The sequence below is a fragment of the Calliphora vicina genome, chromosome 3 (genome assembly GCF_958450345.1).
Source record: "Calliphora vicina chromosome 3, idCalVici1.1, whole genome shotgun sequence".
Lineage (NCBI taxonomy): Eukaryota > Metazoa > Arthropoda > Insecta > Diptera > Calliphoridae > Calliphora > Calliphora vicina.
Genome location: NC_088782.1, coordinates 6,830,586 through 6,857,533, shown reverse-complemented (window position 1 = coordinate 6,857,533; position 26,948 = coordinate 6,830,586). Strand labels below are relative to the sequence as shown.

Here is a 26,948-nt window from a genome sequence, read left to right as displayed (position 1 = left end):
ATTTTTTAGAACACCCAGTAGTTACACCCTGCAGATACACCCAGAGTCTCTGGCGGGAATCGAACCCGCAACCCTTAGATTAATAGTTTAGCACACAATCGACTGGTCTATCTGCCCCACTGTGTATCATTAAGATTTTATATAGAATAACTTTGTATTGAAATGTTTTCTGTAGAATATATCATAAATAACTTTTAGAGAAAATCTGTATTTTGTAAAGTTTCTCTGTAGAAAATCTCTATAGCTTTTCTATAGAAACTATAGAAACTATTTGTAGTATAAAGCTTTTGTATGTAAATTCTTTATATCGTAAAGGCTTATTTTATGTAGGCTTAAGTTATGTATATCGTTAAACTTTTCTATACAAAATCATTATAGTGGAAAACTATTCTATAGAATAACTTTTATCGTAAATATAGCAAATATTTATATCGTAAATGTCTTTTAGAGAAAATGCTTATATTGTATGTGTTTCTATAGAACAGCTTTATATCATAAAGCTTTGCTATAATTACTTACTATCGTAAAGCTTTTTTATTGTAAATGTTTTCTATAGAAAGTCTTTATATCGCAAATGTTATCTATACAAAATGGTTATATCCTAAAGGCTGTATTTATAAACAATTGGGGGATTCAAACGGTCTCCTATTAGGTCGTATTGTCATAATGTCCTAAAATATTTTTTTAGTTTAAACAAATTTTTGTTGTGATGCAAACAAAAAAGTGTTATTTTATGACAAACCAATAAACATAGTCCAAAAACTCTTATTAGTTTATAACTTTTTTGTTTGAAACCCAACAAAAATTTGTTTAAACTAAAAAAATATTTTAGGACATTATGACAATACGACCGTTTCAATCCCCCAAATTTTTAAATTTAAACAATGTTTTAAAATCTAATTTTGTATGGAAATTTAGCTTTAAAACATTGTTTAAAATTTTTTTTGGTGAATGTGGTGGTAAATGTTTTCTATGACTTGATTTGTTGTTTAGGGTCCGAAACTATTTAAACAAGTTTTCGTACTTAAACAGAATATTCAGCATTAAGTATAAACTATAATAAATGCTTTAATTCTCTGAAAAACCTACCTGCATTGAGCGACGACTCGAACCACTATTCGAACGCGACAACATGGGAGGACGTCGTTTGGTGGCACCACGTCCAGCCAGCAAATTATTAAGCAACGACGGTGAACGGGCACAAATGAATGCATGAAACGAGGAAACCGTAAAGACGCCCAATTTATTGAGAGTATTTTTGGTAGGGCGTGAGACATGTGTTAATAGTGACTGCAATGAAAAGGAAAAGTAATAAAAAACAATACAAAATTTAATACAAACACCATTAAATTTATAAATTTTAAGAAAATGAAAACTTACTTTTGGATTTGGCAATTCGCCGCTCTGCAAAGATGCCATATAACAACGCAAACGAAATTGTTCACAATGCAAACGTTCAAGATTTTCTTCCCACTGGAGAATTTGTCCTTGAATTTGTAGTCGTGTATCCTGATCGGTAACCACCGACTGTTGCAGCTCTGCCATGTGTTTAAGTTTGTGATCCTGCATATAGAACAAAAATATACATATAATTTAATTTTGTTTAAAAAGACAGACACAAATAAAGATAGAAAAAAGATACAAATAAAAGAAAAGGAAAATCTATTCATAAGTTTTGTCAAAAAGGATCCAATTCACACAAAACACCAGCTCGTAGATGTACATAAATACAGGTGTGTATGTAGTAGAGTGTACAGTGTTCAGAATGTGTACACTTTTCATTATTTTCAACGCCCATTAGTTGGAATCTTTTCTTTTTTTTTTTTGCTTCTTCTAGTTTTCTTTTTTATTTTTTGTTTGTTTTCATTTTAGTTGTTGTTTATAATGTAACATAAATATAGAGATTGAAATCCATTCCATTTTCCCTTGCATTAAACAAAGTATTCTTTCTAGATTTTTGTTTGTGTAAAATATGTGTGTGTGTGTGTGTTTAAAGGTATGGGTGAGTAAGTAAGTGTATGTGGATACACAGTTTTATGCCATCTTTTCATATGTTTCTTTCTTTATGATGATTCCATTCATTCACTCTCCGTCACTGTGTTTTTTGAAAAAACAAAAAAAAAAAAGACGAAAAAGTATCACATGTATTTGTGTGCAACAAATGTGACAAATGTTGCTGCTGCCACATACCTGTGCAAACAAATGAAATGAATGTTCTCGCATAGCAGTGCTGCAACATATTACAGCCATACACATGTATGTAGCACAGACATTGTTGCAACAACACCACCTTTACAAACTCAACAGTAAGTAAAAGTTTTGTAACTGTTACCGGTTGTTGTTTTTAATACTTAATGTTGTTTCTAAGTATGTATGGATGTATGTTGCCACGTGTGTGTTTGTGCGAAGAATATGTGTGTGTGTGTAGTTGCACACACTTAGAAAATATTTGTAGTTGTAGTCATACATGTGTGTGCGTGTTTGTTGTTGCTGCTGCTCTTTTCTTTATTTCATTCTTTTTTTTTTTTTTTAGTTCAGAAAAAGGAAAAATCAAATATAAAGCTGAAAAATAATTAGAGCGTAAAAACCGGAGCATGGTAACACTTACATTGCAATTCGACTAATTCATTTCCAAAAAAAAAAAAAATGAAAATAAGAGAAAAAAGCAAGTATTTATAATGCTCACATCCAAAGAGATACATATTACACGAATACCTAGTTTGACACAGTGTAAAAAAATGTTTGGCTTTAATGACATTTCATTATTTGTAATTTCGAAAAAAATACTGAAAATATTTACTATGTCAAACTGGTTACAAGTGTTAGAAATGTACATGTAAGTGTAAATAAGTAAATTATATAGTACTACAAATAAACACATGTACGAGTACATGCATCGGTATCTGTAGGAAAAAAAAAATCAAATTAGACTAACTTTAAAGTGTATATGTATTAGGGTTGTCATTCGAATAAAAATTATACGAATATTCTATAAAAAAATATTTATTTTTTATTCGAATGAATAAAATTTTGGGAGTTAGAATAAAGATATTATTGATCAATAATTGTCGAGTAATCGAATAGTCGAATAAATTTGGGTTTCAAGTTAAACAAATAAAATTAAAGAAAATATGTAGTTTATTTAACTAAGCAAAAATGTGTACAAAACTATCTCAATGAAATAAGTTTATTCCAAGTTGCTTATATTGAAGATTTTATTTGCAACGACTTTCTATATTAATTTTCCAATAGACTAGACTTTGGATTAATACACCAATATCAAAACATTTTCAAACCTAACTTAAATACGGAAACCTTGTGCTCCTAGTAGAGGTTAAAATATCTGCAATAGAGTTAAATTGATTTTATAATTAACTAGTTGATCGCCTCGGCTTCGCCCGGTAGCATTTACTAGTGTTAGTTCTACAAGTTTCTCCAACCCAAGCACACCAGCCTGTTCTTATTTATTTGCAAATAAAATATCTAAATTTGTACTGCATACTTTAGGGAGCTTTTTTTATTACAGTTGACTGAATAAAACTCCAAATCGCTCCAGCCTTTTTCACGTGATGGCATTACATACATGGACCATTTAATTTTTATATATAATTAATAATATGCAATTGTTCAATTCACAATATGACATGATAGGATACCTTGTGAATTGACGAAATATATTGGAAAATATAAGCCTCAATTTTGTTTAAAAAAAATCAAAATATGACCTAATAAATTAAAAAATATTTAACTATGGATCGCTCAATTCCTAAAATTACACAAAAGAATTCCCAGCATAAAGGAAATACTCTTTAAATTATGATAAAAATTAAATGGTTAAAGTTTTAAAATTTTATAATTGTGCTTCTTAGAAAACAATTAATTTTAATATCTTGGTATAACAAGTCTTGGTTAAACAAGTATAAACGCCATAATATTTGGAATCTCTATCGTTGATCGTGCTGATCATCCATTCCTAATTTTCATCTCCCAAAAAATTACTGTGAAGAGCGGTTAATGTGTATGTTAAGTAACAAAATCGTTGGGTAACGAAATCTCTTGTAAATGCAAATTACAATAAAAACCAATACGAATGTGTTTGAAGAAATTAAAGAATTTTTGATACTTAAAAAAAAATTCTAAACTTTTTTGAAGCTAAATAAACTCTAAAAACTAAAAACTCTTTGTTTTTAGTTTTTAGATTAATTTGGTTAAATGCAAATATAAAATATATCAAAAATCGATACATATAAATCCGCCACCTATATATAATTTATAATCTATTTTAGTCTAGCGGCTTTAAAATTTAAAGATAGTTTGGATTCTGAAATCTTTCAGTCAACAATTATTTCATATAACATTTTACTATAATGAAAAATCTCTAATTTATTACACTATACAACAAAATCAAATTTTTTTTTTCAAAATTACAAAGTCCGACCAATAAATTTTGATAGAGGAAGGACAGAAAAGACCCATGTCTTGAGGGTTTAGAGGGTTAACATATTTTACAAAAATATTCTCCGTAATAGTTTACATAAATTTGCTGAACACATTTTATACCTAAAATGTAAGGATTAACAATAAGAATGTACTTTAACCCCCCCAACAAATAAAATTCAGATGTAAACTTTCAAAACGCCGATACACGTCCTCTATCAAAATTTATTGTTCGGACCTTGTAATTTATTTTTGTGTTGTACAGTGTTGTTATTTATTCATTGATAACCAATAAACTATTGAAAATTTTCGAATACATTTTTTATTAAATTATTAGAGTAATTTTAAAATCTAATTGATCAAATAAGTGAGAGAGCTATATTCGCCTTTGCAGAATCTTATACACTTCTTCAAATTTTACTTTAACATAAAATTTTTATTTTAAACATTTTTTTTTTTAAATTTATTAGTGAAAAAAAATTTAATGGAAATTTTTTTTTTAAATTTATTAGTGAGAAAGTTTTATGACAAAAAATTTTTTTTTTTGGTAAAAAAAAATTTCTGATTAAAAAATATTCTTCCAGATTTTGACCCATTGAATGTCCGACTTACTATGGCGTTATATAAGTCGTTGCAAAGGTCTTTGTACATAATATATATCATTAGATATCATATTGTCTATATTAATGACATAGTAATCCAGATATAGATCAAATATAGGTCAAAAATCGTGGTTGCCCTGGTTTTTTTCTTATATATGGGCCATTTGTTGGAAGATTGTCTCGATTTTAAACAGCAACCGAACCTATAGGGAATATATTGATGTATGAAAGTTATTTGGGGGCAACCCAAAATTGATTTCAACGTTCAGACAGACATGGCTATATCGAATCCAGAATATAGATATTTTATGGGGTTGCAAATGAAAAAAGTAGAAATTACAAACGAAATGACCTGCCACTCATGGTGAAGGTTCTACAAATTATGAACTCTTATTCGATTAAAATAAAACTAAAATAATTGACAATCCTATTATAAGTTTTTGTTTTGCACTTTTTGGATTTTAACAATTATTATATATATTAGTTAATTAATAACAAAAGTTTATCAAAATTGCTAACTATAATGAAAGATTTAAAGAAAAATGTAGCGATTTTATACTTTTTTAATGAATTTCTTACTTATCTCACATTTGTGCCAAAGGATTAATATTTCTTGGTTTCTTGGCATAAACAGATTTTCAAACGAGTCCACAAATTTATATGGTTTTTCTAAAAATTTAAAATTTTTGTTTTGCTGATTTATTAGGAGTTAGTTAGAACTAAAGTTGTGACAAAAAGTTTCTTCGAAAACATTTTTTTTAAATCAGCCTAATGTTCTTAGAAACATACATATGTATGTATAAAACAACATATGTGTCCTTATGCTACAAGCTCTACTTATACATATACTCACATGCACTATTCATTAAATAGTGACTTCTTTTTGTTTGTCAATTGTAGACACAGAACATAACTTATATAAGATAAAACTTACCCAGCAGTTAAGCAAGTTGTCAATGTATCCCTTAAATACAGTAATTGTTACTAATGATCTGATCACTTAACAGACTCAAATTTATATATTTTGTGTCATTTAACACCTATGTGCTCTTTGTAGTGCAGAGAGAAATCAATTGATTACTTTATACATCACAGGTAGTTTAGAGTGAAGTCAATTGTCAATTTAGTGTCTCTAAGTAACCTATAGTGTAATTACTTTAAACGTTTATTTTGTACTGCACTTTTTTATGAGTAATTCGTACAAACTGGTGTTATACAAATTGTGTTGATATTTTATTTAAGTTTTGCTTAAGTATACAGGTATCCCATGTATTCAAGCCTGAAGTCAATTATCGCTTTAGTGTCTCTAAGTAATCTAGAGTGTAGTTACTTTCAACATTTAGTTTGTACTGCACTTTGAAAAGTAGTAATCTATTGGAGAGTTGTCGTTGGAAGGTTTGTTTACAAGCAATCGCCTAAGTGATAGGTAAAATCACTAGTTCGGTACAATCACCAAGAACTGCTGGGATATTTTTTTCATTATACAAACACTCTTACAATATGTATGTATGTCCAATTGTGCATGTATATGCCTGTGTGAACATGTTATTATTATGAAAGATTCGATTGAATAACACGGTTCATTAGTTTTAATTTGGCTTATAAAAAATAAATATTACAATGAAATTGTCTTATAAGCTGGATACAGTGATAGATATACATAGGATATATTGAACACAGACTTTTACATAAATAAATAAATATTTATATAAGAATTGTCTCTTCAGTGAATGTTATTATATAATTAATGTGTGATTTATTATTTTAACAATTGCTAAATTACTTGTTTATTATTTGATAACTTATTCAATTTTAGATGAGTTTTATAATACATATTTACAGTGTGTTGTTTTAATATTTGAATAGTACTAGAATTTTACAGAGACTTGCAAGATCATCTAAATAGTTTCTTATGAATAGTTTACCGAACACATTTTCTTCCGCTGTTTGTCTGGTATCATAAAATTCGTTGGACAGACACTTAACCGATAACACTCTATTACAAAATGACACTTTTTGTCAGAACTGGAAAAGCTACCTAATGGTGGTTGTAGGAATAGGTGAGGACATACTAAAACCGTTTTCAAAGATTTTGAAACACCCTCAAAATTTTGAGATATTTTGAAAAAACTGTTTTAGGGTAGGTCGTAGTACTTTAGTACCTCTAACTCACTAATTTTTAGACCGATTTAAAAATTTTAAACAATTATGGATAGGCAAAGAAAATTTCATAAAATGTATGCTTAAAATGTATATCGAAAAAATTGCGTAAGTTTATCTTTATTATTTATTTTATTTAGTTAATTTATTTTTTTTTTCTATAAAAACCTATTCTTTTTTGCACAGTGTTTTAAAGACAACTTTATATGGGAGAAAATGAGTTAAAAGCGGTTTATATTTGCAAAAGTTATTAAACTTTTTTGAAAAAAGTTTGAAAAAATTTACCTTTAAATTCAAAATTTTACAAATATTCTACAGTTCTACAGTTTTTTGTTTTTTTTTTATTCATATGCGCTGGGGGAGAAAATACTAAAAATGGTGTTAATTAAAAGTTGAATAACTTTTAAAATTTTAATCCGATTTGAATAATTAAAATCACGTTTTATTAAGAACTAAGTTTCCTATATACATATGTTGTTATAAAGTTTTATAAACTTTCAAAAAAGTTGATAAATATTTTTTCTTTTAGATATTCTTAACAAAAACAATACTAATAACTTACAAATTTATCAAAAAATGCACGCCATTTTAAAGCGTAATTAGTTTTCTTTCCAAACCCTTTAAAAAATTTAAAGTCGGACAAAAACTGACTAAGCTACAGGTCGATAAGTCGACGAACATCACTGAAAACGGTTTCTTTAGAATAACTTCTGAATTAGAGGGTGTTTCTGAAATTTTTAGACACAATTCTTAGTGTACTCAGCAAGACCTATAACTCACGCCAGGCCGTTTTCCAAGTTTTTTTTTCCATCGTATCACCATGTTATTTAAAAAATGTAGTGTGTTTGAAAGATATCTTGAAAATATTAGATTCGAAAAATCTCTGTGTAATCGTCATAGGCGATATTTGATAAATCTGTGCAAATGAGTTCAAAAATCCAAAGGTACAAGAAATAAAAACTGAGTTTACATCAGAGAAGTTTTCTTGTGCCATGTCAAAATTCGTTGGAGAGAGAGAGATAGGATAGAATGACGTCCAATATCCAGGGGAAGTACACTTTGATCAGTCCGTCGAATGCTCTAATTCATGTTTAAAAATTTATTAGAAAGTAAATGAACACTTAACCGATAATCAACTAGTGAAGAGATTTAATCGAGTATGGTATCCCATAGGTATTTGTCACTAATCTGATAAAATTGCTGGACATATAATGCATAGATAAATGAAGGAAGTATAGAACAATGAACGTTTTCTAACAGCAATCCAGAATAATTCAGAATACATTTTTTTCTAAATCGAAAACGAGAATTACTGAAATATAGGTTTCTATGTGTAATAAAAGTTCATGTCCATTCGACACAATTTGGATTTTTACGTAACCGATTGCATTATACGGTTCCAATTATCAAGCCCTCTAATATGGAAATCTGGGAAAGTTTTTGAAAAAATTAGCAATGTAAACGCAGATAAAAAGATATAATTCTACATGTTTACCATAACCATTTAAACATTTTAACAATATTATGGTCACTGTAATTATTTATATGATTGCGGTAACCATAATATGTTTAGGCTTACCAATGAAACGTATATGTGATAGTAGTAATTAAGTATATGTTTGTGGCAACCATTTTTATGATTATGATAACCATAATATGAGAACAAAAATTATGATTGTGCTACAATCATGTGAATGGTAACTTAAACATATTATGGTTGCATAAATTATATAAATAATTTCAGTGACCGTAATGTTTAAAAAACTTTAAAAAAATTTTAATAAAAACTATTAAGCATAAAACACATTTCCCCATTTTTAAAATACTTTTGCCAGGCATATATGTTATTTTTATCAAATACTAGTTGACCGCCCCGGCTTCGCCCGGTAGCATTTACTAATGATAGTTCGTCAAGTTTCTCCAACCCTGCCTGTTCTTATTTATTTGTAAATAAAATATCTAAATTTGTACTGCATACTTTAGGGGCTTTTTTATTACAGTTGACTAGACTCAAAAAAGCCGGTTTCAGCCTTAATTTTTAAATTTTTTTCTTTACTTTCGAATTGAATAAAAAAAAAAATCAGCCAAATCGCTCCAGCCGTTCTCACATGATGACATTACATACATGGACTATTTCATTTTTATTATCAAATATTTGTAGAGTCAAATCTAAATCATTACCTATGATAACACAACTGTTAAAATCGGAATGTCCGAAAGGTCCTAATTTGGAGATGTACGACTTACACCGTCTCAATTTTACCAAAATCTCTAGAAAATTATAAATCTAAGAGGCTAAAAATGTTAAATTCTATTTTTGGTTCGAAGAAAATTGGAATTACCCCTGAGCGTATGATTAATATTTATCAATTATAACAAGTATACTTACTCACTTAAGAGAATTATACTTAAGAGAATCCATTTTTTTAAACTTTTAATTACTGGAACATATTTAATTTGTTATATTGGGGGCAGATTTGTATGAATTTATCATTAATAAATATGCATATTTGAGTCGCACCAAAAATAATTCAAGTGTGAGCCAAAAATTTAAACAATATAAGCGTTGTGTGAAAAGTTTTTCGTTCTGGTAGTTTTTATTTGGGATTGCTTATGTGAAGTCAAAAGACTTCTTCGATAAGTCAGCTACGATGTAAGTCTTGGAAGCCAATATTACTCTCGTAATTCGTGAGATACTGGAGAAAATACTGGAAAGAGTGATTGAAAATTACACCTGCCGAATGAACCACCTACAGCTCTGTCGCGGCCAAAATGTGAATTAAATTATTTTTAAAATTTAAATTTCAGAGATTGTTCTTTCGGATAATAATAAAGATTCTTACATTCATTTATATTTTAATGTAGTGTTCAATATATGACATTTTATTGAGTCATTGTCATTAAGTTGTTTTAGAAGCATTTAAAACTATTTGAATTTCAATGTATGATAATAATAACCAATAATTGCAAATTAAAACAAAAAGTCATTCCCAAAACACAAAAAAGTCATTGAAAAGCAAGTTGTTTTTTATAACTAATGCATATTTCCATGTATGTAGCTATAAGTACTTATTATTCCAATCCATTTAAAGCTGTCGTCCAAAACTGTGTTTAATTCAAGCAACAGAATTTAAATTAAATGAAGTTATAATGTGTTTTACGTTGTTTTTTAAAAGTTATTTTTTGCTCTCGTGTTGGATGGAGATGCTCAGACAACGCCAACAAGGAGAAGCAGACAAAGAAAAGGAATCATACATAAAAATTATATAAAAAAACGAGCATTGTGTAGTTAGTGGAAAAAAGTAAAAGAAACAAAATATAATAAACAATAACAAATAAGAGGGAGAACAAAATTATCAAGATATAACTTTACAAAGATAAGAGAGCATTTAAAAAAAAAGTACATTCACATACGACACATCTAACATATTTACAGACATATTTACTTTATGTAAAATGTTTACATACCCAGCAGTTAAGCAAGTAGTCAATGTATCCCTTATAGACAATAATTGCCACTAATGTCTGATTACTTGTCTGACTCCAATTTATAAATTTTAGGTTATTTGACACGTATGTTATGCAGAGAGAAGTCAATTGGTTACTTTATATTGGGACTTAAAAATGATGGATTTTTTTTTAGCATTTATTTTGAAACATTTCTACAATATAAATTTTTTCAAAGTATTGGCAATCCAACATTTGGATTCCAAGCCAAAATAACTGCTCATCTTTGGCGGCCAAGAACGAATCAAACCAATTTCGGATATTCTGTTCTGAAGTGAAACGTATCCCAGAGAAAGCGTTCTGCGGAAGGGTAAAGTGGGTGAGGCAAAAGTTCCCAACCACAGATTCCCTGTAATATTCTGGCCAGATATCATCAGCTCATAATAGATAGGATCCTTTAGGTCCCTACTAATACAGAGCATTAGCTTGGCGCTATGGATATTTGACTTTGGTGTCGATTCATATACGATATCTTACTCTTCGGGTTATTGTAATGGATCCATTTTTCATCGCAAGTAATGATTCGGTGCAAAAATGATTTCCTTTTATAGCGTTCAAGCAGCATTTCAGAAATACAAATTCATCTTTCAATGTCTCTCAGCTTCAATTCGTATGTTACCCCATTTCCCACGTTTACTGCTGGCAAACGTTTTCAAATTGCTGATAGAGTAGCTTCAATGATTTTGCAAGCTCTTGTTGAGTTTGACAACAATTTTCATGGAGTAATTCCTCCAATTCTTGGTCTTCAAACTTTATTGGCTTGCTTGGGCAATCTTAGTCTTCCGTGTCAATATCAACACTTCTGAACCGACAAAATATTTATCGCTTAAGCTTCTATGAGCAATCGGTGTGCTTCAGCAGCACTTTTTTTTCAAATTAAAGAAGTAAAGCGAAACTTCCCGCATATTACGCTTTGTTGGCACAAAATTTCGAAGAAATAAAAACTTTGTTGTTTACACTATAATGTTCAATAACTAAGTGAGAATAAATGACAGATATGTAGCCTTCAAAATTACATATAATTTATTAAGAACAAAAATAGCGTTCAAAAGATACGCCTTCTATTGTAAATCCAGCATTTTTAAGTCATACACCCCAGGATATCTAATGTGAAGTCATTTGTCACTTTAGTGTCTCTAAGTAATCTAGAGTGTAGTCATTTTAAACTTTTATTTTGTTCCGCACTATAGAAAGTAGTTACTTTACCCATCAGAAGTACTCAGTTGGAGTTGTCGGAAAAAGGTTTGTTTACAACCAATCGGTTATTGGACTGTCTATGAGAGTCTTTTTAACTGACTATTTGAGGTCAGTTAGCATCTGTACATGTTGAAATAACTAGTTAGGTAATTGACTCTATGTAACCGGTATGTGAATCCGATGCATTGACTACTTTGGATCAGCTATCAGACAGTCTCATTGGAATCAAAAAGAGTCAATTGACTCCCTAGTTTTCACCCTAAATTGTAGGAAAAATCACTAGTTCTGGACAGTCTTCTAGAACTGCTGGGTTAAAGCATACAAAGTATGTGTAATTGTGTATATAAGTATAAGTATTTTATATTTATGTGGTTTTACATCATAATTTTTAGTTGGTTTTGAATTTTTTTTCTTGCACCCCAACTGTTTTTTTTAGTGACTGACTGACTCCTCGTTCACATCGCGAGTTGTTTCATTTGTTTTTTGTTTGTCTTCTATTTTTTTTAGAAAACTTTAGCCATATGCTCCAATGTCCGTCCGTCTGTCTATTTATGTTGTTGCTGTTGGTTTATCATTCTGCTATTTTTTTTTCTCGTATTTTTTTTCTGATTCCACATTCAGTTTTGTCTTTATTGTCTCTTTAGCTAAGAGCAGTCTTAATTACTTCCTATAATGCACTGTTTTGGCGGGAAATCCATTGCGGAAAACAACATAAAACTCTAAAGTCTTCATAGTGGGTTACTTTGTTAAATCTACAGAGTTGGATTTTTGTTCATCTCATTTTTTATTTTACTGATTCTTTTTTAATATTTTTTTTATTATTTTTTTTTTTGGCATTCATGTACTCTGCTGGCTTCAAATGCAGACAAGTTTAATGGGGAAAAAAGCAGTTTTGTTATCTGTGATACCAAGTTAAATTTGTTTTGTGTTCTTAACTTATTATTGTAATTTTTTTTTTGTTTGCAACTTTTTTCCTTTTTTTTTTCTAATGAGAAAGAAAAAATAATGTTGTTTGTTCAACTGTTGACTTATAAGTAAATGTAATAAAGTTGGTTAAAATATTAAATTTATTAAAGCGTTTAATGTTTAAGGTTGGCTGCTTGGTTGTTTACCAAAGCGGAAAAATGCGTGGAAAAGGTTTAGTTAATATTAATGGAGTTTATTTACATATGTTTGTTTGGAGAAAAGTACCTGGCTTTTCAAGCAGGTTTTGTAAATTTTTGTGTTTATTTATTAAAGCAAATTCGGCACATTTTGGTAATTTGGTGTAAAGAATAGATTGGTAAATATTATGATGAATATTCAACATCATCTTCACTTTATTTCTTTTGCAAGGTTTTTATATATTTTCATATTTTTTTCAAAAAGGAACATACGTTTGCAACCCCATAAAGTATATACATATATTCTGGATCGTTACAGATAGCGGAGCCGATATAGTAATTTTCTACTATCCGTCTGTGTGTTGAAATCAATTCTCACTAGCCCCCAAATAATTTACATACCTGATTCATACATCAATATATCCGCTATAGACCGAATACGGCTGCTATTTAAAATCAAGAAAATCGGCCCATAAGATATAAGAACAACATCGATTTTTGACCGATTTTTTATCTATAACTGGATTACTAAATCATTAATATAAACAATATAAACAATATTTACATGTATTTTGTTTTTGTTACAATAAATATTTCTGTAGGAAAGCATACAAATTTTACAGTTTCGGTGCTAAGAAAGATTTAAGAAATTTGAACAAATATTATTGGAATTGAATTTTTATTTTTAATTTTGAAATTTTTCCAATTTCAACAAATTTCTTCTTATTATTCATAAATTAATACTGCTTTGCTAACAATATATGACATTTTCTGGCATTGTGTAATGCAATACTACGAAGTTAAAGCTAGACTCTACTTGATTGTTCTCACCGGCGCACTATAGGTTAAACGGCTACCAAAACTGTGCTAAAGTCCAATTTTTCAAATGCAAATATTGCACTTTTTTTAATGCCATTTAGTAACCCATACTCCAAATTAACTAAGTCAGCTTTTTGTTTTTGGTAAATATTAAATTCCATTTGACAACACGCAGTCAAACCATTGCATTGTAACTACTTTAAAATTTTCAATTGCATATTTATAAACTAAAAAGTGAAAATGGAGAACAATAAACTAAGTAAGTAAGTAAGTAATGTTTTTTGTTAAAAAATGTGATAAAATTGTTTAACTTGCTTGAAATAAATCCACTTTTTTAACATAACCTTAAAAGTGCTGCGATTGTTTTTAAAATGTAACTTCGTGGAAGCTTTTAAAATTTCAGCAAAGTTCTGCAGATTAAATGAAATCAGAAATGAATATATTGAAATGTTATAAACCAATTTTCATTTACATATAATAGCCATTTTTAGCCGTTTTCGAATAATACTATCTTTTTTACACAGAAAAAACTATATTTCAATTCAAACATTTATCACATATTGAACTGATTTCAATTATTACATAATTGAATCAAGTATTCATGTGCTCAAAAACAAAATTTTCTGATATTTTCTATTGAATTTTGTGTTTTGAATTTGATAATTTTGACAATTGAATATACAATTTTAGTTATTGGTTGAATTTTAAATACAAAAATTATTGAATAGATAACTTTCGTGATTGAAAACACAAAAAATAACAAAAATGCGTTTTCAATTACGAAAATTATCTATTCAATAATTTTTGTATTTCAAATTCAACCAATAACTAAAATTGTATATTCAATTGTCAAAATTATCAAATTCAAAACACAAAATTCAATAGAAAATATCAGAAAATTTTGTTTTTGAGCACATGAATACTTGATGCAATTATGAAATAATTGAATCCAGTTCAATATGTGACAAATATTTGAATTGAAACGGTTTAAGAAATAGTTTTTTCTGTGTAGGTTATTGTTTGAAATTTGGCTTAACGAAAATTCAAAAAAAGAAAAATTTTATGCCGTTTTCAAACATGTAGTGGACAAAATTGAAGTAAACATATTTTCAGATGAAGTGGAGAAGCATATAACGAAAACAATAAATTTGTTATACCCTACACCACCATAGTGGGGAGGGTATAATGCGTTTGTGCAGATGTTTGTAATGTCCAAGAATATTAGTCTAACACCCACCTTAATATGGTACATATAATTTTTTCGGCCCAAGGACAAAGCCTATTTAAATTGGGTGAAATCGGTCCATTATACCACCTAGCCCCCATACAAATTTCCTCCCGTAATTGGACTTTATCGGTCATATATGTTTAATTTATATAGGTATCTACACAAATTTTGCTCCAAACTTATTTTATATATACGGAATTCATGTCAGCTAATTTTATGATGATCGGTCCTTAATTAGTCATAGCTCCCATATAATACCGCTTCCGAAAATAACTTTAACGTGCATAAATCTCTTAAAAATGTTGGTATACACATAAAATTCAACAGAAAATTCAACTCTCATAAAGAAAATAATCACACGACCTAATTTCATGACGATCGGTCCATAATTGGTCATAGCTCCCATATAACCCACTTCCGAAATTCACTCACGAATATAAATTAATGAAATTTTAAAAGCAAATGAGACTCTTGCCAAAGTTCTTTGCAATCTATTTTACTTCATAATGCTGACAAATTTTTGAGATACAAAAAGACGCTGTAATGAAAGCGGAGAAGACATATTTTTTAAGCTCCGAATTAATATTAATATTAAGCTGTACCTCAGATTCATTAATTTCCACATCATTTTTAGATAGGCGCTGACAAAACCGGAAACGTTCCACACTTCTACCAGAAGTAATTCAACTGTTATGTTGCAGTGAACCCACACGCAGAGAAAAAATATAATTGGGCATGGTTACTGTAACCATTTAAATAGTGTTACAAGATTTTTAACAATATTATAGTCACAGTAACCATTTACATGATTGTGGTAACCATAATATGGTTAATTTACGATTCACATGATTATATCAACCATATATATGGTTACAGTAAACAAATATGTTTATGATGAATAATTTTATCATAATATGTTGTTCTCAGATTATGATAAGCCTTAAGCCGAGAGCAACATAATATGATAAGTCCTTCATCATATGAATGGTTGTCACAAACATATATATGTTTACTGTAACCATATATATGGTTGATACAATCATGTGAATCGTAAATTAACCATATTATGGTTACAACAATCATGTAAATGGTTACTGTGACTATAATATTGTTAAAAAACTTGTAACAATATTGAAATGGTTACAGTAACCATGCCCAACTATATTTTTTCTCTGCGTGCATGGAAGAATTTCACTTTAGCCACCAAGATAATGAAATTAATGAAAGCGAAGAGGACATTTTTGATTTAAATTTACAAAATGAATTAGATTTAAGCAATTACTAAAAGTTTTAGTATAATTAAAATAAATTAATTTATTAAGTTTGCATTAATGATTGTAAATGGGTTAATTTTTGGTCGTTAGTGGGTAAAATTCCATTTTTTTAATAGAATTATTCTTACTTTCGAAATTCTTTAAGGTTTTGAATACCATGATTTTGTAGTCGTTATTAATTTAGCACAGAAAAAGTAGTCATTTAATCTATAGTGCGGCGGCATGAAATAATCCCCCAAAAATAAAATGAAATAACCCCCCAAAATGTGGGACCTTATTTCATATGTAATAAAACCCAATTTTGAAAATAAAATAAAACCCCAACGAAATGTAATAATGCCCCAAACATAAGTGAAATAACACCCCATTATTGGGGTCTCATTTCAAATGAAATAAAACCTCAATTTTTAAAATGAAATAAGTCCCCAAACATAGTGAAGGTGATCAAAAACAATTGGGGGATTACAACGGTCTGCTATTAGGTCCTATTGTCATAATGTCCGATAGTTTAGTTGTTTAGTTGTTTTTCAAACAAAAAAGTTATAATTTCAAAATCAATTTTTATTCTTTACAACTTTCCTTGCACTGCGAAATTATCACGATCTTAACTCTGCGAAATTATCACTTTTTTTTTGTTAATGGTAAAAGAAGTTGTTAATATATCGGGACATAATTTACAGATTTTACGTTTTTTTTATTAAATATTAAAAAATTAAATTATCCCCCAACATTTTTATTGGGGACTTATTTCATAATAATTGTTTGGGGGATTATTTCATAAGAAATTCAAAAAATTAAATACTACCCCAAAAATCGTTGTTGTTGCTCTCTGTACTAATTTTTGGGGGGTTATTTCATTTTATTTTGGGGGATTATTTCGTGGGGCTTATTTCATGCCGTCGTTCGCACCATGTAAACCAGAAGCCAAAAACATCAAAGTTGATGAACGTTAGATTAGTTTTTAGAAAACCCTTAACCCTTAAAGTTAAAGCTGCGTTTAAATGAATTTAGTTGAATATCCTTAAAACTAGCTCTTAATTAGCAAAATTCCTAACAAAAGTAAATTGCATAAGGTGTTGCAATTGGTGTTTAAGGAAAGCTTTTTGAATCTGCTGCCTCTGGTTGAACGCTTTTAAAGATTTTAATTTTGTGCTGGACTTGAAAAGCAATTAGTACTTAGAAATAAATGTTAATGTCTGTGCTCATGTTCATGTACATATGTATGTGTTAATATTTGTATTATCATCTCCTTGGGCGAGAATTCCATACGATAGTAGTTATTTAGTAGCTTTTCTTGCAATTTCTTTCATCTTCAAAAAAAAAAAAACGAAAAACTAAAATACACGTAGAATGGATGTATGCGAGCGAGTATTTTGTTATACATTGTTGTCCTCACTTTATTTATGTTGCATGTATTTTAGTTGCATGCAATGTATGTTCTCATTGTTGTTGCTGTTTTGTTGTATACCTACAAGTACAATTTATCCATATAAAACATGTGTATGTGTAAATAAAATATTAAGTCGACGTCGTTACTTTATTCGTATAGTAAGTACTACATAGTGGATTTTGTATAACAAAATTCTTGTTGCAGGAAAATTAAAAGAAAGCAACAAAAAAGAAAATATTTAATTTTCTTTTTAGTTCTACCGCAATAAAAGTTACAAACAATGTGTAAATTTATTTGTGAATGTATTAGTTACAACACAGCAACTTATTAAGCATTTTCCACACTATACTTTTACAACAATTGTTACATCTTTTACTGTGTTATTTTTTTTTGCCCACCAGAGATAAAGTGTTGGGGTAAAGCAAAAAAATAAAAAAGCCGAAGATGTAGAATAAGAAATAAAGAATTTCAATTACCTGGGGATTTTTTTCAAATACGTATATACTATATATTCTTTAAAGAGAATGTGGAAAATCATGTTGCATTTTTCAGTTACTCTTTGTAAATGATTAAAAAAGTTAAGCGTGTATCAGGAAACATAAAAAAAAACTTACAAAGTGATATATGGCTGAGTTTATCACATAAAATAAACACATACATTTATCTAAATATACATACGAGTGAGTATATGAGGGAAATCAGCAAATTTTTGGAGAATTGTTGAAACTGAATTCAGATGGCTGGCATTTCTATTGGATCGTTAAAGCATAGAAAAACACCCTTGAATTCGAAATCTTAGGTTACTAATCTTTCCCCTCTTAGAGTTATGGTCATTTAAAAAATGAGTTTTGAACCTTACTAGAGTTTTTTTCATTAATTCGATATCCATACTAACAGTTTTTAACTTACAGATTTAATCCAGCATAAATTAGAGTCACTAGACTTCAGACATGCTTATAGCCTATAGATAACACAGGGCAACAAAATCGAAAAAATTTTAGAGGCTTTTTAAAGCACTGCACAATTTTGATGTATTGTGGTTCCAGTATTATAAATATGGTTCAAATTTTAAATTGTATGGAGAAGTTTTTTTAAATTTTTTTTTATACCCTTCACCTTCGTGAGAAGGGTATATATAAGTTTGTCATTCCGTTTGTAATTTTTACATTTTTCATTTCCGACCCTATAAAGTATATATATTCTGGATCCTTATAGATAGCGGAGTCGATTAAGCCATGTCCGTCTGTCTCTCTGTCTGTTGAAATCAATTTTCTGAAGACCCCAGATATCTTCGGGATCCAAGTCTTCAATAATTCTGTCAGACATGCTTTCGAGAAGTTTGCTATTTAAAATCACCAAAATCGGTCCATAAATAATGGAGATATGAGCAAAAAACCGGGACAAACTCGATTTTTGACCTATTTTTGATCTATATCTCGATTACTAAGTAATTAATATAGACAATATGGATATCATCATATTAATATACACAATATAATGATAGATATTTCAAAGTCCATTGCAACGATGTAGATAAGGCTATAAGTAAATTGGACCTACAATGGGTCAAAATCGGGAAAAATATTTTTTAACCCGAATTTTTTTTTCATCAAAATATTTTTGTTGTCATACATTTTTTTTCCAAAAAAAAAAAATTTAAAAAAATTTTTTAAAAAAAATTGGAAAAAACTTTTTTTAAAAAAAATTCAAAAACAATTTAAAAAAAAATAATTTTGAAAAACAATTAAAAAAAAAAAATTTAATTTTGTTTACCTAAAAATATTTAAAAAAATTTATTTTAAAGTAAAATTTGGTGAAGGGTATATAAGATTCGGCACAGCCTCTTGTTTTTTTTTTTTGTAAAATTGTGTATTTTTTTTAAACATTTCTCCACATAAATTATGATATCTCAAAAAGGGTTAGTCCGATATTATTAAAATAAATATATTAAAGTTTAAATTTACATAGCCTTTAATCCGTTTATATATTGGGTTTTAATCGGCTCAGTAGATTCGGAGTTATAATATTAAATTGAAGCAAAAAATAATTTTTTATGTGAAAATAGCTAATGTTTGTGTGTTTAAAAAACTCATAAACAATTTAAAACGGCAGAAATTGTTAAGATTTATTACTTATTCCCAAAGCCTCATGTAATAGCAACTAAATGAGATATCAGTCGTAAAAATCAATGGATTCTTTTTGAATTTATTCACAAATAAGTGAATTCGCTAATTTTCACAAAATTAAACTTTTTAGTTTGATATACATATGTACATAAAATTGAGTAGTGAAAACACTTCACCCTTGCTTTCCCAGATTAAAGGTTATGTAAATCTGAACTTTACTAAGTTTACTTCAATAATATCGGACTAACCTTTTTTGAGTTATCATAAATTTTCAAAAATTCATAATTTTAGAAAAGAAAATTTTTAAAAAAAGTCTTATCATAGAATTAAAAAATTTTACCATTTTTGTACTTAGGTAACCATAGTTAGTGCAGCCTTTTTTTGCTGTTGACCTGTGTAATTGAAACGTTTTTTTCAAAAACCAGACAACCAACAAATTACTGATTTTGAGTAAATCAATGAAAACTTCATAGAAAACTTTTACAAAATTTATATTTTTTCTTATGAATGTTATGTTATAAATTTGTTTAACTATTTGATAGACATAAAACTTTTTAAAAAATAATATAAAGTTTGCACTTGACTGGTTTAGGAAACAATAAACCATCACTATTGTAAATTTCATACGAAATATTCTAGTTTTATTAGGAACTTCAAAAGTATAATCATAAATGAAGTTTTTAAAGAGTTTAACATCATATTCATCATACACTCGTTCTACAGTGGATTCTGCTTCCATTGTATGCCATTTAAAAATATTCTCATAAAACTCTTTATAACCAACCAAGTAGTTTTTTAGAGATTGTAAATCTTTTATTTTTTTCACATTTATTGAGACCTACAACTTTTATGAAAACAAAAATAGATTAGGGCCTAGTATTATATAGTATAAGAAGTTACTTGACTTCTTTCTGCACTAAACACCCTTTATAATAATGGGGTGGCAGAATTAAATTTTTTTGCACTAAACGATGCATTTACCTTTACAAAATCGTAATCGCCCAAGAACTCAATTTTAAATTTTTTGTTGCTTGACTGGTTTATGAAATAAACGATTGTGGTAATAAATTCATTTTTTTTAATAGATTGTGCACGCACACTAAAATAAAAAATTCACAATAGCATGTAAGAGATCGTGAAATTTGCTACAATGATCATCAGTATATCTTGACTGATCATTGACTGATCATCAGTTATATCTTGACTGATCATCAGGAATACAACAAGACCTTCTTAAACTTGTCGTAATTTTTTAGAAAATTTTTGTTTTTCGCGAGAAAACTTCGCAGATATCTTTAATTCAAACACCTAATGACTTAAAATAATGTTTGGTGTTAGACATTTTGCATTAACCTTCGCTTTACCAATACCCACCCGGGTGACCACATCGTTTTTATTGGTTTAATATTTTTTTTAATTTTGTTTCGATTTAAATGAAATTTATACTCACTGAACAAATTTTAGAGTTCTATAGAATTTAATAGAAACATTTTAAAGTTTTTATAAGGTTTTTTCAATTTTTTAAAATTTCGTTCGTCGCATATATTTATAGAAGTGTAGTGTCACCCGGGTGGGTATTGGTAAACCATGTACATAAAAAACCTTTGGTAAAGCGAAGGTTAAATATATGAAAAAACGTACAAATTTGTCAAAAGGTTTGTGGAACTTCTGAGGAATAAATAAAGGCTTTTTATATAAGTATTTGATATTGAATTGAAGATTGATATTTTAGTAAAATTAATAATTCTATAAATTTTTCGGATGTCATTTACATTAAAAACTAAAAAAAAATTATAATATAGTGATTTTCCATGAAGAAAAATATAAAATTTGAATTTATGTAAAATTTTAACTGTTAAAGATAGCATAACAAGATTTTGAATTAATATACCACCAAATGTTCTTAAATTAATTGCATTATAAGTTTTGCAATTTTTTATTTTCAAATACCGATATTTCTAAAACTGGGCCTACTGTGACGTTATTTACCATACGATAGTAAAAAAACTTTGTAAGTATTTAAGAAACATATAGGGTTATACAAATATGCCTGTCGCTGGCTGCGACCTGAGCCTATATGTTGAGGACAGCGAATTTAACCAGTCTCAAATAAATGAACCACAAATTTACAATTAATGATGCATATACTTGAGCAACCGTTTATTTCTAAAAAAAGAACTTATTACAAAAAATAACTTATAAATATATTAAGCGACTTACCGCAGTCTTTATCCCCAACAAACTAAATTTTAATTCTAAAGCCAGTTATTACTGAGCCTACAAATTTCTTTTTGTTTATGTACTATTACAACAGTTCATTTCCAAATAAATAAACTGAACGAAAATACTGCAGTATAATTTAGGGACAAAAAGTGCGATTAGTTCGTAAACAAATATGAACAAAAGGGAATACAAAACAATATAAAAAAAATCCTAACGGACAAATGAACCAAACAACAATGATCATACAATTGGTAAATAAGACAATTTAAGTAAACATTAAGGTAGCTCACAAACAATAAATATAAACAAACCGAAATAATTAAAATTAATAAAAATAAAAATCGTAATAAATTTAAATAAATAAATATATGAGCTATCGGCGACATTCCCACCCCCGTGGATCGGCAACGATTCACTACTCCAAATCAAGGACTGCTAGTTTGGAAACTGGGCGTTTAAGTATTCCACTACTTGTTTGGACATCAGCTCTTCGGATTACACCATCACTGCCAGGAAACACATTTACGACACGACCTCTCTTCCAATCTCGGCGGGAAACAGCTGGATCACAAATTAGTACAAGATCTCCCGGGGCCACAGGCTTCGTATGATCGCACCATTTGGACCGTCTTGTAAGTGTGGGCAAATATTCCACAATCCATCTTTTCCAAAAATGATCTCGTAGCTGTCGAGCAATTCGCCACTGCTTCTTCAGTACCACTGGCTTTGTAATTTGAATACCTTCTGGCGTTTGAGCCGTATTTGCAGAACCCAACAAGAAATGATTAGGCGTCAATGGTTCTTCGTCTTCCGGACTGACAGGCAAGTGAGTCAATGGGCGAGAGTTCACGATGTTTTCGGCTTCAATTAAAAAACTTTGCAAGGTGTGCTCTTTTGGGGCGACTTCTTTTAGGGTTACTCTTAAAACCTTTTTAACACATTGAACCATTCGCTCCCATATTCCACCTTCTGCAGGATTATGTGGACAATTAAACTGCCATTCAATGCCCCTTGTGGACAACTCATCTTCAATTTTAACCAGATCAAATACTTCATCAAATCGCTGGGCTTCTTGGTTAACTCCAACAAAATTCTTTCCGTTATCACTCCGAATCTTCAACGGGGTGCCACGACGATTTATAAAATTCCGTATAGCCAAAATACACGAATCAGTAGATAGATCATAGGCCACTTCTAAATGTACAGCTCTGATTGTAAGGCACGTAAACAGGGCAACCCAACGTTTTTCATGGCGTCTACCAACAGTCACATTTAATGGGCCAAAATAGTCAACACCAGTATAAGTAAATGGCCGGACATATGGAGTTAGTCTATCACTTGGCAACGATCCCATAAAAGGAGCTACTGGAACAGCACGACGAATCTTACAAATGTTGCAATTTGATGTGGTCTTACTCAACAGATTTCGAAGTCGTGGAATCCAGAATCTTTTCCTTATTTCGCCTATGGTAGCCTCAAAATTTTGATGTCTCATTTTATTATGCACATGGGCAACAAATAGTTGTGTAAAGCGGTGACAGGGCGACAAAATAATGGGGTGCCTGGCATCTAAAGGCAACCAACTCGCAGCATCAATACGACCGCTCACTCGAAGTAAATTATTTTCATCAAAATAAGGCGAAAGGGAAAATAACACGTTATCCTTTTTTAAAGAACCACCAGATTTTAAAACGTTTATTTCAAAGGCGAAACACTCTTCTTGGGACAGACGACACAGACTAGTTTCAGCAACCATTAACTCTTCAGCACACAGGCATCTCGAACCATTACATTTATCATATTTTCGGCAGCGATTGATAAATCTCAGAACCCAAGCCATTGTTCGTTTAAGCCTGAGAAATGAAGAAAAACGATTAAAATCAATTACTAAATTTGTACTAACCAGCATAACAAATTTGGGGCGTAGTTCTTCTTCACACAAATCATCAGATTTCTCAGAATTCTTATTCGGCCAGTCAGCTTCGTTTTCATACAAAAATTGTGGCCCTTGGAACCAACGTGTTTCAATGGAAAAATCAACTTCATTTTTAGCTCTTGTAGTATCATCGGCAACATTGAGATCTGTAGGCAACCATCTCCAATCAGTTGGGCGTGTCGAATCAAGTATTTCGGCAATTCGATGGGCAACAAATGGTTTATATCTCCTGCTTTCAGAACCAATCCAACTAATGACGGTTGTAGAGTCACTCCAACAGATTCGACGAGAAACTTTGAGTTCATGTTCCTTCATTATAGTGTCCATCAATCGGGTCCCCAAAACGGCGGCTTGTAGTTCTAATCTGGGAATAGTCATACATTTCAATGGGGCACATTTCGACTTGGCAGATATAAACGACACTCCTATTTGTCCATCAGATGTTGTATATCTCCAATAGCCAACTGCACCGAAGGCATCTTCACTGGCATCAACAAAAACATGCAGCTCTAACTCCAAGGGCAAACCATTTCCAAAATAAAATCGTGGAACCTTTACATGGACAACATTTCTTAACTCTTGGCGCCATTTATTCCACATCGCTTGTAATGACGCGGGCAACATCTCGTCCCAAAGTACATTATGTCTCCAGACTTCTCTCATCAAAAGTTTGGCAGTTATCATAAAATGGCACAAAAAACCAAGTGGATCAAAAATGGACATTACGACACATAATAACTCACGCTTTGTGGGACACCTTTTACCAAGGATGACGTCGGAATTCACACGATGGAATTTCAAAACAAATTTGAACGTGTCGTCCTTTGGATCCCAAAACATGCCAAGTACCTTTTCAGTTGAACCCTCCAACTCATTTAATCCACCTGAGAAACTAACCTGATGATCTGAACATCCTTCTAGAGCCACAACCACCTCCGATGAATTCGATGTAAATTTACGCATTTCAAAACCAGCAGCTTTATGTATTTCACGAACTTGTATGGCTATTTCAATGGCTTTTGACGGATTTACAAAACTGTCTACAAAGTCATCTACGTAATGATGGTCCAAAATTGACTTCACGGCTCTAGGGAAACGATTTCGATGCTCCATTGCATTTGTTTCCTTCACATAATGGGCAATACAGGGCGAACAGGCAGCTCCAAACGTCATCACAAGCATTTCATACACTTCCGGTGGACCACTAGCATCATCTCGCCACAAGAACCTCTGCGAACACCTGTCTTCCTCAGCAACAACAACTTGATGAAACATTTCCTTTATGTCCCCACAAACAGCTACGGAACCGATTCTAAAATTAAATAAAACTGATGGCAACGGTTTGTACTGCTGAGGGCCTTTCAATAACTTTGAATTCAACGAGACACCTTCCACCTTTGCTGCTGCATCGAACACCATACGAATCTTCCCTGGCTTATTAGGGTTTACGACACCAAAGTGGGGCAAGTACCATGTTCTCGGATGAAACGTATCGACTTCACTCAATGATAATTTGCGTACATACCGCTTCTGCAAATATTCACTCATTATTTGTTTATAGGCCGCACCAAATTCAGGATTATTTTTCATTTTTCTTTCCATTCCAAAAAATCTATTAAGGGCCATGGAATAGCTATCCGGCAGGACTACGTCATCATTACACCATAGTAGTCTGGATTCAAATCTTCCGGCAACCCTCTTCGTCGAATTTCTCAATATCTCTCGTGCACGTAAATCATCTCTTGACTCAATCACTGGTAGAGCCTTAACACCAAAATTTTCAGTTTCAAAATAATTTGCCACCAAATTATTTAAATTATCCAACTGTGTCAGCAAACATGTTTGGGTTCCAGGGCGACCTCCTTTCACGTTTCCAAAAACAACCCATCCAAGAGGAGTATTGGCAGCATATGGACCAGCATCTTCCAAAGGGACTATTTCATCGGGCAATCCTAAATGGCAATGGTCCAATCCAATTAGTACCTTTGGAGCCACACATTCATATGAGTTTAAAGGCACACCATGATTCTTTACTAAATCCGCATTAAAACTCTGACTAGGCAACTTCAAATTCGAGACACCATACACATTTTTCAAAGCATATTTCCTCTTCTTATTAACACCGCTCACATGAAGATCCACCACCATAACTGGTTCTTGTGCCGATTTACCACCATACCAACTCAAATTCAATTGACTTTGTCGACCATGCAGTCCAAGCTGTCTCACTAAAGAGCTATCCATCATCGTGACCGAAGAACCTTCATCTAGGAGTGCATAAGTTTCAATAGCACAATTTGGTCCATAAAGAACCACTGGGAGCACTCTGAACAACAAATCACTTCTTTCACTAGCACTGGAAACACAACTAAGCAATGGTTCGACTGTTGAAGCTCTCTCTGTTGGCGGCACATTTACGGATCGTTCACTTGGTTCATTAGGTTTAGTTTCATGCAATAATTTGTTGTGATTTCTTTGGCACTTTTCCATTGGACACTGCTTACGCCGACGACAATCTTTACTTGAATGACCACCACTGAGACACGAAAAACATAACTTCAATCTCTTCACTTCACTCCATCTATTAGTCACACTCAATTCTAAAAATTTCTTACAATCAAAAATTTTATGTGGGCCAACACAATAAAAACATTTTAACTGACGTTCTGGGCCATCAGAAGCATATAAAACCACTTTTCGTTTTGGATCACTGCTAGATCTATTGCCACTTGAACTGCTTATTTGCACACTTCTTACCAAATTTGCAACACGCTGGAGCCAGGTACTAAAATCCAAAATAGTCGGCAACTGAGGTAAAGTTGAAGCAAACTGGGCCCAATCCAAACGTTTGCTCATTGGAAGCTTCTGTACTAACTCCTCCATGAGTGTTGGATTCGACAAATGTTGATAACCATTGGCAGATTCCAAAAATGCTGCTAAATTTCT

At 30.6% G+C, this 26,948-nt stretch overlaps 1 protein-coding gene across 11 annotated transcripts in view; it reads right to left on the bottom strand.

The window, feature by feature from the left end:
- The window catches only part of sif (still life), a 238,008-nt gene that overhangs the window by 82,953 nt on the left and 128,107 nt on the right, over positions 1-26,948 (bottom strand). For all 11 annotated transcript variants that reach the window (XM_065502960.1, XM_065502958.1, XM_065502964.1 and 8 more), the window contains 2 exons: positions 1,381-1,563; positions 1,090-1,290 (listed from right to left, as the gene is read on the bottom strand). In XM_065502960.1, coding sequence (XP_065359032.1) covers positions 1,090-1,290; positions 1,381-1,563 — 384 coding nt within the window. The remainder of the gene's footprint in view (positions 1-1,089; positions 1,291-1,380; positions 1,564-26,948) is intronic.